Below are 15,531 nucleotides of genomic sequence, written 5' to 3'. Positions count from 1 at the left end.
TACAAAGCTTTTAAAATTCAATGATTTTTAAAATATATTTTTTATTATTTCTTTTACGAAGTACACATTGACTGTTAAGGAAGATGTTACAACAATGTAGTTAAAATTTTAATGTTTTAGCAAAAAAAAAATTATCTAAAAGAACACACTCGAGTTGATGGCCAAAACAATAAAAAAGTAGGATCAAAGTGACAAATGAGTATATATTAGGAGCTAAATTTATCATTATAACTATTTAAATTATGTAGATTAAACTCTAAACATGTTCGTATTTGCATGAACAACTAGTCGCAACATGTTAAAAAATATAATAAAATTATAATAGAATAACAATTTTAACTCCATAAACGGATTAAAATTTTGTCGCTTGTCTTGTTTTTTATTATTTTTAAATACATTTTAAGGATAAATATAAAATTTTTAACCCTGTTTGTGGACATGTCTTTTTATAATTTTTTTAAAATACAATTTAAGGATATGTCTTATTTATATATATTTTCACTTAGTGTACCAAATATTATCATTAAATTGAACTTTTTTTAGTTTAGGATAAAGTTAGAATCTGAGCTATAGTGTAAGGACTTATAATGGAATTAACCCTTTCGTTTTCCAGTCAATTCTTAGATCCGAAGGAAACTAATGTTCTTTCATTTCTTCTATAAATACCAGTAAACAAATTAAAAAATTCATCAACATTTCTCGTACAAACAGCAAACGGGAAAAAAATGGCGGGCTGGTTCGGATCGCAATCATATACGGTTGCCACCATGACTGTCACCAGTACACCGTCTCCAGATCTCGCTTTTACTAATCTTGCTTACTGCTCACCGTCCGATCTTCAGAGCTTCGCCGTCCCTGGCTCCAGACTCTTCCTTGTTAATGTTGGCGATGCCTTTGTTCTTTCCATCTCATATCCCTTTTTTTTTGTTTTCTTTGCTGAATTGATTCACAGTTTGAATCTCAGTTTATACGATACGTTATTGTTGCATTCTTCATTATTTTTGTTGATCGTCATTTCCATGCTTACTTGAGTTCAAAATTAGTTGTTAATCTCTATATATTGTTAAAAATTAAATATGTTCTGCAAGTTCAGTGAAATTATGAATTTGAAGTCATAAAGTTTGTCTATGTTGTTTGCGATGGATAATTTAGTAGATGTAAGTTGTTTATTAATTGTTTTTCACTTAATTAGGAATATGAAATTTTTTATTATTTTTGCTTTTTCTTTTTGATTAAAATGAGATCATTATCCATGTTTGGAAATCTTATTTTTTTATTTTAGATGATACGTTATTGTTGCATTCTTCATATTTTTTTTTATGGTCATTTCCTTACTTACTTGAGTTGAAAATTAGTTGTTAACCTCTATGTATTCTTAAAAATTAAATATACTCTGCAAGTTTGAGTGAAATTATGAAATTTGAAGTCATAAAGTTTGTCTATGTTGTTTGCGATGGATAATTTAGTAGATGTAAGTTGTTGTTTTTTTTCACTTACTTAAGAATAGGAATTTTATTATTTTTATTTTTTGCTTTTTCTTTTCGATTAAAATAAGATGATTATCCATGTTTGGAAATCTTATTTTCAGTTTTAAGCTTGTTGTTCTTTGTATTCGAATTTTGTGATATTTTTCTTTCTGTAGCTGGTTGTATACTTGTTTTGTTGCCTTTAACCTATAGGTACTCCTCATGAAAGCATTCGCAGTAAATATATTGCCCTTAATGCTATTCATCGTCGGCTTGCGAAGGTTTCTAATGGTGACACTGTATCAGTGAGCAGGTTAATTAACTATACCTTTCAATTTTTGATGCCCAAACTGTTGCTAGTCACTAACAAATTTTTCCTCAAACTGCAGATTTGTTCCACCTGAAAATTTCAACCTTGCACTGCTTAGGGTTGAGTTGGAATTTGTGAAGAAGGGTACTAAAAATGAACAGGTGAATTTCAATGCATTATGATAAGTTTGTTATCTTAGATGATAAATTACATTGCTCAGTTGATGCCAGTGGAGTAAATGATGTGTATTGTTTTTGTAGGTTGATGCTGTTCATCTGGCTAACCAGCTTAGAAAGAGGTTTGTGAATCAGGTAGAGTTGTCTGCTGTTTGCTTCTTGTTAATGCTCGCTTGTCAGCTATAGTTTTTGCTTTGATTGGTTGACTGTGAAATTTATATTTCCCTTCATCAATTCCCTGTTTTATAACAAAGGGACTGTCATATAATTTTGTTTGAAATGCAAACATCAAAGTCTGGTTGCTCCTACATCAATTTGAACTTAGAGCACAATTTACTCGATGACATTAGCACTCTTGTTTTCCTCATATATCAAGGGTAAATATGCTTGTTTGCTGATTCCTTTCTCCTCCATGCATACATGTATAAAACTTTGCTCCTATCCATAGATGACAGGTTGGATGATTTTTGTTAAACTCATGGAAAACTTTCTTTTTGCAGGTTATGACAGCTGGGCAAAAAGTTACATTTGAGTATCATGGTAATAACTATATTTTCACAATCAACCAAGCTCAACTAGAGGGGCAAGAAACTTCTATTGTTCCTGAAAGGGGGATGATTTCCAATGATACCTACTTTATCTTCGAAGCACAAAATTCAAGTGGAATAAAGGTTATTTACTAATATGTTATTAGTTGCTTTGCTTAATGTGTGTGTATATATATGTAGATATATATATTTCTAATATAGTTCTGATCGTTGGACATCATTGATCTTCAGAGATATCAGATTTGTGCGATATTTACATATCAAGATTATAATTTAATCAACTTGATTCAATTTGCTTTGATGGCTCATTGACGTGTTTTGCAATGCAGATCGTCAATCAACGTGAAGCTGCCAGTAGTAGCATCTTTAGGCAGAAAGAGTTTAATCTACAATCATTGGGTATTGGTGGCTTAAGTGCAGAGTTTGCTGATATATTTCGGAGAGCTTTTGCATCCCGTGTTTTTCCTCCTCATGTGACTAACAAGTAATATAACTTATTTTTGAAAGCATATTATTTATGTTTCATATACCTATTTATTTATTTTGATGGGAGAGCTTTTGAGTTTCCAGGTTGGGGATTAAACATGTAAAAGGCATGCTGCTTTATGGACCTCCTGGTACTGGCAAAACTCTCATGGCTCGTCAAATTGGAAAGATGTTGAACGGAAAGGAACCAAAGGTTTGGAGATTAGTTTGCTTTTTTGGTTAACATAATTTATATCTCTTTGAGATTAGCTTCTTGATCATTTTTAGTTCTGATCATTCATGTTTCAGATGGAACAAAATTTATGTTTTTGTCAACATTCATCTCAATATATATGACCATGAACTGCACATAATTCACTGTCGTCTCCATGCTGCTGTTGATGTTTTCATATATGAGTGTATAACTTACTTTTAGCAAATTCTGCTGTATTGTGTCTTGTCCTGTTTTAAGGATTTTTGCTTGCATAAATGTTTCATAGATGCTGCATTTGACTTTATTGACTATTATGTTTGTGAATGTGGTCAATATATACGTTAGATCATTAACGGTCCTGAAGTCCTGAGCAAGTTTGTTGGTGAAACTGAGAAGAATGTTAGGGACCTATTTGCAGATGCTGAGAATGATCAAAGGACTTGTGGTAAGAGAAATTTGCCCACTAGTTTGGTGTTTTGAGTAACTCTTTTAATAAAATAGTGACATTTCACGTTCCTTCAACTTTTCAGGTGACGAAAGTGATTTGCATGTCATAATTTTTGATGAAATTGATGCTATATGTAAGGTACAAATTTGCTTTAATATACTTCTAGGCATCCCTCCGATCAGTAATCTTTCACCTTCTTTTATTTGATGCTTCTAATTTCCTTTACATTGTAAATTTTTTTTTTGAGAATCTTTACATTATAACTTTCTCTAAGCTGTGTTCTTTAAATAGAAGCAGTGGATGATAAAACTGTTGCAAAGAGCTATAGCTTTTAAGTCCTAGAATTTCTCTCTGATGTTGATAAATAATTATGTTTGTATCCTTATATATATGTTGTTGTGTTCAAGATGCTAATAAAATCAGGGGAAATTTCACAAAGGAGTTATTTAAGTTAGATGCAAGCTTATTTCTTGATATGTGAAGGAATATATTATGTGGCCTAGTTATGTATAAAGATTCAATTCTAAAGAGTATTTAGACAATTTATTTGAATCTGTTTAATTGTATTATTGAACTGTCTTAGTGAATTATGTGGTTTACTTGGTCTTTGTAGTCAAGAGGCTCAACTAGAGATGGTACCGGAGTTCATGACAGCATTGTGAACCAGCTGCTTACCAAGGTCAGTAACTAGACCCAGAGACAGCTTCCTAGTCTTAAAAATCATTACTCTTTGTCTTGTGTCATTTTCTTGGTTCTTGTGGTAACCATGTCTTATTGATATGACACTTTTAACTAAAGGAATAATTTGCTTTTCAGATAGATGGAGTGGAGTCTCTAAATAATGTTTTGCTTATTGGAATGACCAACAGAAAGGATCTGCTTGATGAAGCCCTTTTGAGGTTGCTCCCTCCGTCCTCCATCCCTCCTTTCTCTCTCCCGCACACAGACATGCAAAAAGCTAGCTATCTGTCTAGCTCTTTGTCACATTGGATCTTCCTCTATATAAGAAGCTTGATTAACAACCAAAGACTAGAAACAAAATATTGATGCATTTTATAGTTACAACAAACTGTTAGTTATTATGGAGAATTTGATGGCCTATGAATAAGGTTTATACTTATGATCTGGAATAAGCATGCTGCAAGCTCTCAGCATTGCAAGCTAAGTAATTTTTTATGTGCATAATTTTGTGTGCTTTGCGAACTTTTTGGTTTGTTGTAATTGATGCAGTTACATTATGAACTGTCTTGTCTCTTGATCTCAGCTAAATCTTTGAATACTTTTCTTCTGTAGGCCAGGACGTTTGGAGGTTCAAGTTGAGATAAGTCTTCCTGACGAAAATGGTCGTTTGCAGATTCTTCAGATCCACACAAACAAGATGAAAGAGAATTCTTTTCTTGCTCCTGATGTCAACCTTCAAGAGCTTGGTATGTTTGTTAGTAATATATGGTTGTGGGATTTACATTCTTTTCTATTAGGGGAGAATCAACTGTTAGAATGTCAAAAGTGGGTTCATTTATTCTACTGCCCATCTGCTAAAAAAATATGAAGGCTGACGGTTCTTGATGGTTGATTTTTAAAGTTGTCTTTTACTCCTACTTAGGTTTTTTTTCAATAGATTGTGAAATATTCTCCAGGGTCTTCAGGGTGATCAAACTTGGAGTAAAATCTTTACAATTATCTTCTCAATGTGCCTGGCTTGGCTACTACTACTTCCGAAGCATATCAGCACGGTGTTGATGTTGATTTGCCCTGTATCCTGCATTTGATAAGGCCTTACAAGTTTCTTATTACTTTTTTTTTGGTTACTCAGCTGCTCGTACAAAGAATTACAGTGGAGCCGAGCTTGAAGGTGTGGTGAAAAGTGCAGTGTCTTTTGCTTTGAATAGACAGGTAAGTATGGATGATCTAACAAAGCCAGTGGATGAAGAGAACATTAAAGTTACAATGGATGATTTTCTCAGTGCACTCCTAGAAATCGTTCCTGCATTTGGAGCCTCCACTGATGACCTTGAGCGATGCAGGTGATTTGTCCCGTTCAAATTAGTACAAATTTCAGTTCTTTGATTACAAGATGTTGATTTCTGTTCTGTTTGAATCCAGATTTATTATAATTCTCCTAGTAGAAACACATACCTTTTGTTTTTGATATCTTTTCCTGAATTATTTCACATGATATAATTTTTAGGCTTAATGGCATGGTGTATTGTGGTGATCGACACAAGCATATTTATCAGAGAGCCATGCTACTGGTAGAGCAGGTCAAAGTAAGCAAAGGAAGTCCTCTTGTTACTTGTCTTTTAGAAGGGTCAAGTGGAAGGTAGGCATCATACGTTTCTTTTTGTTTTACATTTTCTTGTTTTAACTTTAACTGAACCTAACACACTAGATTGACTTTGACAGTGGCAAAACAGCATTGGCAGCTACTGTTGGCATTGACAGTGATTTCCCATATGTCAAGATAGTAAGCTCTTGCCCTATTGCATGTATGAATATATTGCTTTTATTTTTGGTTTAACGTTCATGTTCTTATTATATGTTAGGTCTCAGCTGAATCAATGATTGGTCTTCATGAGAGTACAAAATGCGCACAGATTGTCAAGGTTTGTGAAAGCAATATGAACATTTTTATTTGAATAATTTTTGGCCTAAGCTTGAACTTTACTTTTTGTGTAAGCTATTTTATGCTCACATATACAAGATTTTCTGGTCTAGATTTGGAAACTGATGAATGTTTATGTATAAGAAAGGTAAAAGATCTCTCTGGTTCCTCTCAATTTCAATATTGAGTAAATTGGTCCCTTTCAAAAAAATTGGAGCAATTTAATCCCTGTCAATTTCAAAAGTGAAAATTTTTTCATCAATTTTACATATTTTGATTGGTATAATAATAAATTTAGCCCTCAAAGTTTTACACATTCTATCTATGTTTATATATTTTTTTTGAAGCTAAAGTTTTTTTTGAGTTTTCTAGATTTTTAAAAAATTTTATACTTCTTTTTAAGATATATTTTTTTTAGAATTAGAACCAAATTTACAGAATATGTAAACATTGAGGGCTTAATTTGTTATCATATTAACCAAAATTATGTACATTTGACTGAAAACGTTAGTTTGTTGTGATTAATTGTCCTTAGTTGCTCACTTTTGAAATTGACAGGGATTATATTGTTTCAATTTCTTTGATAGGGACCAATTTACTCAGTATCAAACTTGAGAAGGACTGGAGAAGTGTTTTTACCTATAAAAAATAAAGCTAGAATAATCTGTATTAGGGGACAAAAAAGAAACTTAAGAATGTCATTGACTTTAGTATATGGTGACAGGTATTTGAGGATGCATACAAGTCACCCTTGAGCATCATTATCCTTGATGACATAGAAAGGTAGGGGAACTCGGAAACTTATGCTACTCATCTTGACTTGAAATGTGCAATGTAGACAGAAATAATTCTAACTATTGTTGCAGGCTACTGGAGTATGTTGCTATTGGGCCCCGTTTTTCAAATTTAATTTCTCAGACATTGTTGGTCCTTCTCAAACGTCTTCCACCTAAGGTCTCCTTTTGTTCCCTTGTTTTTCAAGTATTTTATTGTACTCGAGTACTCTGCATGGTTATATGGGGAACGCTTATTTTTGTTGGAAAAAAATGAACCTCTGCTTTTGCACCCCTCTTGATCAAGGAACCCCGTGCTGCTTACTAGTTAAATCATAAGCATAGTTGAAGATATGATACGATTCATACGTTAACCAAATATGATGCCCAACAAGCAATCAAGGATTCTGTTGACTTCAATTTTTAGTTTTTAATCTAATCATTTTCATTTAAATGTGCAATTATTTAATTTTTGCAGGGGAAAAAACTTCTGGTGATAGGTACAACTAGTGAGGTGGGTTTCTTAGATTCAGTTGGCATTTGTGATGCTTTTTCTGTCACCTACCATCTTCCTTCATTGAAGACAGATGATGCAAAGAAGGTAATAGATTTTGTTTCTTTCCAGAAATCATCTAGGGGTATGATATTTTGGCTTGTAGGTGCTCATCTGGGTCAATTAATGCTAATATTTATATACTGCAATGGCAGAAAAATTTAGGGAACGGTACTAAAATGCGCTTAGTAACTTTTAAAGCTGCCTTCTTTTATAAAAGCAGCTGAGACACTTGGGAGTTAATTGAACTGAAAAGTGAAAAAGTATCTTTGCAATTAGATAGTTTTACTGATCACCTCTTCGACCAAAAAGCAGCTGAGTCATTCTGATTCAATGCTTCACTGTCATGTTTGTCCTGAACTCTGAAGCAAAATGATTTTTCTTTTAGTTATGGATTTAAATTTATTTAATCTGCTTTTTCTACCCCAGGTGTTGGAACAACTGAATGTATTTGCTGAAGAAGATATCAGTGAAGCTGCTGAAGCGCTGAGTGATGTGAGTTTAAACATAGTTACCCTCTTGTCACATTTGAGGACATTCTTCGTATTGCAATGTTTTTCTTCAAATGTTTTGTTACTGGTATTTCCTTCATTATGCAAATGTAATTTAAATGGCAATCTGATGGATCTTAATAAAAATGGACGTTATTCATTTGAAGTTGCATAGTGGATGTTAGTTTTGCATCTTCAATCGGGTGAACTGTTAAGTATCTTGTTTAACAACTTGCCCCATTTTATTTCATTTATACGCACCTCTTTTCATTTGTTCTTCTTCACATGTGAATGTGCATTTGTGCATGTTTGAAGTGATTGTGGAATTGGAGGAATATAGAATTCAGGTAGGCCCGAGATTAATGTTACTCAAATTCGGGTGTGAGTGTTGAATAAGAGTCATAACTATGATCAGATTTCTTAAGATTTTCCTTGTATTGAACATAAGTGTCGGACATGGGTACTTTGAGAAAAATGAAGAGTCGGTGGCAAAATAGATGGAGATTAGATGAGTGCATGCTTGCATGTTTAAACATGGCGAGGAAAACATCTGTCAAGTGTCATAATCTGTTTTGTTTCAAAGAAATTTGTGGTTCAGATATATGATCTCCATGATGAATTCCTTTTCGAGGAAATCCGATCCTAGATTCTAGGTGGACATTCTATTTATTGTTTTTTGGAACATTCAATCTACCACGGTGTAGACAATGGTTTGAGCCCATAAACTGAACAGATGAAACTCGGCCTCTCTGTATTGATTTTCTGTGTCAATATACAACTTTCACCTGTTTTCCCGTGTTTCTTTCTTGTAGATGCCTATAAAAAAGCTTTATATGTTGATTGAGATGGCAGCTCAAGGAGAACAAGGTGGAGCAGCGGAGGCAATCTTCTCTGGCCGAGAGAAGATTAAGCTTGCGCACTTTTACGACTGCCTCCAGGATGTCATCCGGTATTAGTTTGAATGCCTTTTTTTCATTCTGATAATCTGGTCTTCTGTTCCGTATAGTTATGTATATTTTGAGTGGATGAAATTCTAATTATTATTTGTTTTATTAATGTTTTGATTGTTTGTTAATTCATTAAGTGAATTAGTACACTCAATTCATGACATGAACTTTAGTTATTTCTTAGGGTTCATTTGGGTAGACGATGATATTTGCTTTAGTCAGATTAAAAATAGCAGTTGCGTTAAGATTAAAATCAATTCTGCCTCGTGTGTTTGAATTTAAACACAATTATAGCAATAAGATTAAAATAGAAAAAGATCATTTAGTATTTTAGGCTAAAAGATTATATATAATACTTTCTTTTTTTGGATTATTTGATGTTTGAGAAATAATGAAAAATATGTCAAATTATAAATTTATTAATAAAATAATAATAATGTGTAACATAATATTTGTCTTTGATTTTATTACTATGTAAATTTTATTGTTTATTTTAGATAATTTTTTACATTAAACCAAGTATATTGATAATTACTTTATATGTATTATGATATCTAACATATAAAATTTTAATAATGTGAATTTTTTGTATTTATATAAATATTTGTAATGATACTAGAGGGAAAACGATTTGTAATACTGAGAAGATTAGAGAGAGAAAAAAGATGACCAGCGGCTCTATTTGGAAAGATCGACATAATTTGTAGTAATTTTGTTAACAACTTTTTTAAATATTTATCTCTCAGAATAGAATCGTTCATCATCTTTTCCTTTTCTCCCTAGTCTTCTCATCTCTTTTCTACCCCCCAACCCCCTCGTTTTAACTTCTCCCTTCCTTTCTCTTTTTCTCCTCACGGGCCATGGCCATCCTCTGGTGCTTTGCCACACACCGTCTTCTTCTGACCTTTATGTCGGCTGCTCTCTCTTTCATGCCCCCTCTTTTCCTCCTTTGTTCTTTTGCTTCCCCTACCTGTTTTATTTCCTTTGCTCCTTTTGCTGTTATCACTAGATGGCTTGAGAGTAGAGGTGCTCATGGGCCGGGCCCATAAAAAATTTGGCCCGGCCTGGAATATGAGCCTGAAATTTTGCCCAGGTCCGGCCCGGGGAAAAATCATAAGCCTGGGCCCGGCCTGGCCCAGCTATTTTTTAATAAAATACCAAAAAAATATTTTAAAAATTAAAAAAATTAAAAAAAAAGTATTTTAAAAATATTTTTAAATTAAAAAATATTTTAAAATTAAAAAAATTTAAAAATAAATATATTTATTATATTGGGCCGGGTCGGGCCGGGCTCAGGCCAAAAAAGTTGTGCCTGAGGCTCGGCCCGTTTTCTAAACGGGTCTCGTTTTTTTGTCCAAGTCCATATTTTGGACCTATATTTTTACCCAAACCCTCTCATATTTTGGGTGTTCATGGGTCAAATTATGGTTAGGTCGTGTTTAAGCATGATATTAACACATTTTATATAATTTGACCTGGGTTGAGTTTAAGTATGATATCAATACATTTTATGCTTACTCAAATTCGGTTTGATCCGAAATATGGTCTTAAAATTTTGTCAAAATACGTTCATATTTGTAAGTGGTTAACCCAAGCGTATCTTAAGCTAGTCTATCTTTTTAAATTTTTTTAAAATATTTATATCAATTTTAGTTTAATATTTATATGTTTATATGCTTTTTCATTTATTAAAATTTTACATACAGACATGTCAACATTTTTTCAATAATTACATTGTAGTATTATATATTACTATAGATTTAATTATGTGTTATAGATAACATCGTATGATATATCATAAATATTGAAAACAGATCGAGCTAGGTATCAAGCTCGAGCCTTGAATGTTCGAACTTGAGCTTGGCCATATTTTAAACAAACTTTTTTTTCTCGCCAAGCTTGTTTTTCGAGTTTATTATTTTTGCTCAAACCCTTAAAAATTTCGGGGGACCTTTGGCCTTGGACAGATAATCTAGCCCATGAACATGTTACTTGAGAGCCATTGTACGTCTTTGATGGCCTTTGGTAGTCGAAGTGTGGCTCTCATGCCCTCCCTTTCTAGTAGGATTTCTTTAGTTTTTGTTTTGGCTTATCGCCGATGACCTTTTATGCAGGTTTTCACTTCACCCTTTGTGCCACCAGACAAAGGCAGTGAAATGGCAAGGTCACACACCATTTCTAAAAACTTGGTGGTTGAAGCCTCATCTTATGATCGGTTGGCTCGTGATCTTGTCATTTTTCTTACTAATATCCATGGTGGTTTACGTTGCCTGTCTTTTTCTTGTTGCCATGGAAGTGGTTTCCTTGAACAAAACCATGGGTTTTTCGAGGATGGTTCTTGACGGTTCCTCTTCCATTCAAGATCAGGTTTCCTCTGAACTTAAGATTCTTTGTAAGGGTTTTAAGTTTATATGGACTAGGTTTAGGTTTAGTTGAGCATTGTTTTTAAGAAGCATTTTTGGGACAAAACATTTTTGAGGAAAAAACTAAAATTTATTGTTTCTACTTTTGGTTAAAAATGCTCATTTGCAAAGATTTTTTTTTCTAAAAATATCTTGTTTAGCAATGTTTTTATCTCAAAAGTGTTTCTTAAAAGTAATGCTAAAATACTCTTAGTCTCGAAGCCCATTATGCCTATTTGTCAAATTGGGGAGGGGGCCTACTCTATTTTCTCTCTCTTAGTAAGAAGAAATTTTAGCAATTTTATATGGTGGGTCATGATTTTTTTTACATATTAGGATTAAATTAGAATGTGATTGTAAAAAAAATGTAATATTATAATGTTTGGTAGACATGAAAAAAATTAAAATTCTACCGGTTAGTAAGAATATGATGGTTAGTAATGTAATATTATAACTTAAAATATACATAACAATATAAATACTATAGTTGGGGGGTCAACTCTTGTGGGAGAAGTTTTTGAAGTGCATCCGTCGGGTAGTCGACTGGTCCTCGAACAATCGAAGTTATTGTTTCCTGGTGGAGGTTGTTTCCTATACTCCATTGAGAGCCAACGTTCCATGAGTAGTTATTTGGTGGGTTTGGTTCATAGAGCCAAGTGCTCTTGGTGAACCTGCAAGACTCAGGAGTAGAGTTAGTATAAGGCGTATGAATAATTATGGAGCTCACTTGGTCATGCAAGGACTCAAACCACCAACCTTAGGTACTTAAGCCACTTACTTGCAATAATGGTACCACTTAAGCTCTACGAATTGAGCTCACTGGCTGATCACTCACTACATGATGACTCTAAGTACAGTACGAGAGACAAAATTTTCATTGGGGAGATAATGCCTTTTATTATTAGAATGGTCGACGGATCAACGAACGAAACTTCGTAGACTTTTCTTTAAAAAATCAACCTCCTTCAACAACTGTAATATTTAATATCATTGTCACTTTTTTTTTAACATTGTTAAAAGAGAACACTTAATTGAGTTAAACAAAGGTTTAATACACAAAACATTTATAGGCAATTACCTTCGACAAAGCCTCAATACAATTTGGAGGCTTTAAACAGATATAAAAGATATAATTAAAAACAAAAACCACCAAAATTTTTGTACTATTGAAAACTATTTTTTAAGAGTGTGATTGGATGGGTGAAAAAGTGAAAAGAAAATAAATTTTGAGTGTGCTTAGTAGGGAAGGCAAGTGAGGAAAAAATTAGGGGAAGTGTTTATCTTTTATTCTAACCAAGCACATATATGTAAAAAATGTGTGTATATATATATTTCATCTTTTTATTTTTCTACCCTTTCAATTTTTCTTCTTTCCAATTTTATTTCTACTCTACCAAGTAATGCCAAAGGGTGTGCTTGGTTGAATGAAAAAATGGAGATGAAAGAAGAAAATTCAAAAATGAATAAAATAAATTTTGAGTATATTTAGTAGGAATGAAATGAGAAGGAAAAAAAATTAGAGAGATAATATTTTCTATTCTAATGCCTAAAAATTAAAATTTCTAAATTAAAACGGTAAGAGTAGAGAAAATGAGAGGTGTTAGTTGAAAATTGTACATTTTTTAAATGTTATATTTTATTTTCTTTTATTTTTCAACCCTATTAAGTAACGGATGAAAAAAAAATCTCTCAATTTTTCTAGTTTTTCTTATCAAATATATATAGCTATAGAAAGAAAATTTACATTTTCTTTTTTTTTTCAATTTTTATTTTTCCATTTTTTTTTACTATACCAAATAAAACCTTAAAAAGTTTGAAAACTTATTTTCATCATTCGTTCTCACTACATTTTTAGATATTTTTCCCCCTAAATTTTCACATATTTAATGCATTCCAAAAGGAACCTTCGTAGTATAGAAAATATACAAAACAATTAAAAAAAACGTTTTGCTTGTGTAGTTAACATTTATTGAAGTTCATTCTTTTGGTAAGTGTGAAAACGAATGTTTTGTTGATAGACAAAAAATGAATTTTTTGGTTGACCAATTGTGAACCACGTGCTGTTTTTCATTTTGACTCATTTGAGCACCTGTCAAAACCCATAACAATTAAAATTGTTTTAAGAATTGGATTGTTTGTTTAACTTCAAAGGTTCACACAAAATGTGACAAAATTTAGATTAAGGTAATCGATATCGCATTGATGAAGAAATTAGTGTGTATCGTTATCGGTCTGTTTTGGTGTACTTTTTTGAATTTATCGATATTTTTAAAAGATGTTTAATATACGTATATAAAATTATTTACAAATATCAAACGAATGATATTAAATAAATTTGAAATATAAAATATTCATGTACGAGTCAGTAAAAATTTAGGAATTTTATATATTTTAATATTATTGATGCACCAGCATGTGCACAATGTTTCAGCACCCGCGATGATGCGAAAAAAGGAGTTGGTTGCACCGGTTTGTTATTGGAATAGTGTGCACCGATTGAAATGATCGGAATCAGTGGGGAATCTATTATACTTGAAAAACAGACTTGAGAAAAAAATTAAGCTCATTTAAAATATGAGTTGAGCTTGATTGCAACATTTAATGCTCAAGCATAAGCTGACTTGACCTATTTTCTACTTTGTAATATATATTTATATATTATGTATTTTATATTAAATATACAATTTTATAATGTAGATATTAGAAAGAAAAAAACATGTTAAGTTATTTATGTAAAATAAAAAATTCAATACTCTTACTTTTAAAATTAAAAGTTTTACTCTATTCATTATCATTGTTGGTAGTTTTTGTTCGAATTTGTTAACTTACTATGTTTATTTTTTGTCAATTATATGACACATCACAAGGGGACAACTTAATCAATATGTCAACTTGATAAATTTCGACAGAAAAAATACTTATGGTTTCAATTATTAGACTAATTTTTAAATTAAATCATTGAAGGATTGAATTTTGAACTTTTTAAGTATTGGGGCTAAATTTTAAATTTTATTAAAATCCACGGACTAACAAAACATTTTAAGCAAAAAATTAAATTTAAATGCGGTGCCGAAAATGATAATTGGTCTAATAAAGGAAAAAGAAACTAGATTAGCTTGTGGGAGGGTACATCAATGATGTTCATGGATGCATTCAACCTAAATATCTAATAGCAAAAATTTATTTTCTCACAATTATTAGAGTTCAATAAGTGTTAGATGTGCCGATAATGAAAAAGATTTCTGGATATATACACAAATCGGTCAATAATATCAGAATTGGGGGAATCGGTCCATGTTAGCTTATTAATGGGATGCCCTAATGTGTTACAAAATTTTACCTTAGAGAATGATCCAATGAGCGAGATAATTGGAATTCTTGTATCCAACGTCTTCATAGCATTATCTATTAGAAATGAATTTTTTTAGCATTTGACTCCGTACCACTGAAGGATTTAATTGCACACTTGAAAGATAGCCTAGAAAGTCGAGAGAACATTTAGAAAATTGATTTATACGGACTCTTCTTGATTGAGACCACAGATAAAAATAATATTGTCATAAATCGATAAAGTAATTGATCAGAAGAGACGTATCCTTTGAGGCCAGAATTGACTTTCCCAAAAAAATGTATGAAAGAATCTTTAAGTATTAGATGTAACAATAAAGTATATACTTTGGAAAATATGAACATTATATATATAATAAGGATAATTACATATTATTTACTATCATAATAGGTTAGCCCAAATTAAAAGTGATCTAATTTGGTTAAAGTTTATTGGACTTTAATTATTAAATAAAGTATGGGTCGAATACGTGTAGGTACTCTAATAACTAATTTCTAATCGATGATGGGTTGATTAAAAATTAGGGCTAATGTGCTAAAGTTACATATATCAGGGTTATGATCCTAAAATTACACAAGAATGTAACTTTTTTCTAATATCCCATCTGTAGAAAAGAGAGAGCCACCTTATCTAGATCTGTAAATTTTAAAAAATCGATGAATTCAAGTACGCTTCCGCATCTTGTTTTGTTTCTGATTTATTATTGATAATTTGATATGATAGATCCTAGTTTATAGTTCGAATTTATATTAAATATTATTTATGGTTGTTACATATAATACTTTGA

General features: G+C 31.9%; 1 protein-coding gene across 1 annotated transcript; it reads left to right on the top strand.

The window, feature by feature from the left end:
* Nucleotides 1–681: 681 nt before the first annotated feature.
* LOC121202878 (vesicle-fusing ATPase) lies at nt 682–9,121 on the top strand. Its single transcript, XM_041096322.1, has 21 exons — nt 682–910; nt 1,684–1,779; nt 1,856–1,937; nt 2,037–2,087; nt 2,453–2,623; nt 2,830–2,984; nt 3,071–3,179; nt 3,525–3,624; nt 3,710–3,765; nt 4,241–4,306; nt 4,444–4,526; nt 4,921–5,054; nt 5,441–5,651; nt 5,816–5,947; nt 6,031–6,091; nt 6,171–6,230; nt 6,954–7,012; nt 7,096–7,183; nt 7,481–7,603; nt 7,985–8,050; nt 8,859–9,121. Exons 1-21 carry the CDS (start codon nt 726–728, stop codon nt 9,000–9,002), a joined length of 2,232 nt encoding a protein of 743 aa, XP_040952256.1. The 5' UTR covers nt 682–725; the 3' UTR covers nt 9,003–9,121.
* Nucleotides 9,122–15,531: the final 6,410 nt, after the last annotated feature.

This window comes from Gossypium hirsutum, chromosome D06, assembly GCF_007990345.1.
Source record: "Gossypium hirsutum isolate 1008001.06 chromosome D06, Gossypium_hirsutum_v2.1, whole genome shotgun sequence".
In the NCBI taxonomy this organism is placed as follows: Eukaryota; Viridiplantae; Streptophyta; class Magnoliopsida; order Malvales; family Malvaceae; genus Gossypium; species Gossypium hirsutum.
This window is presented reverse-complemented; position numbering and strand designations above follow the sequence as displayed.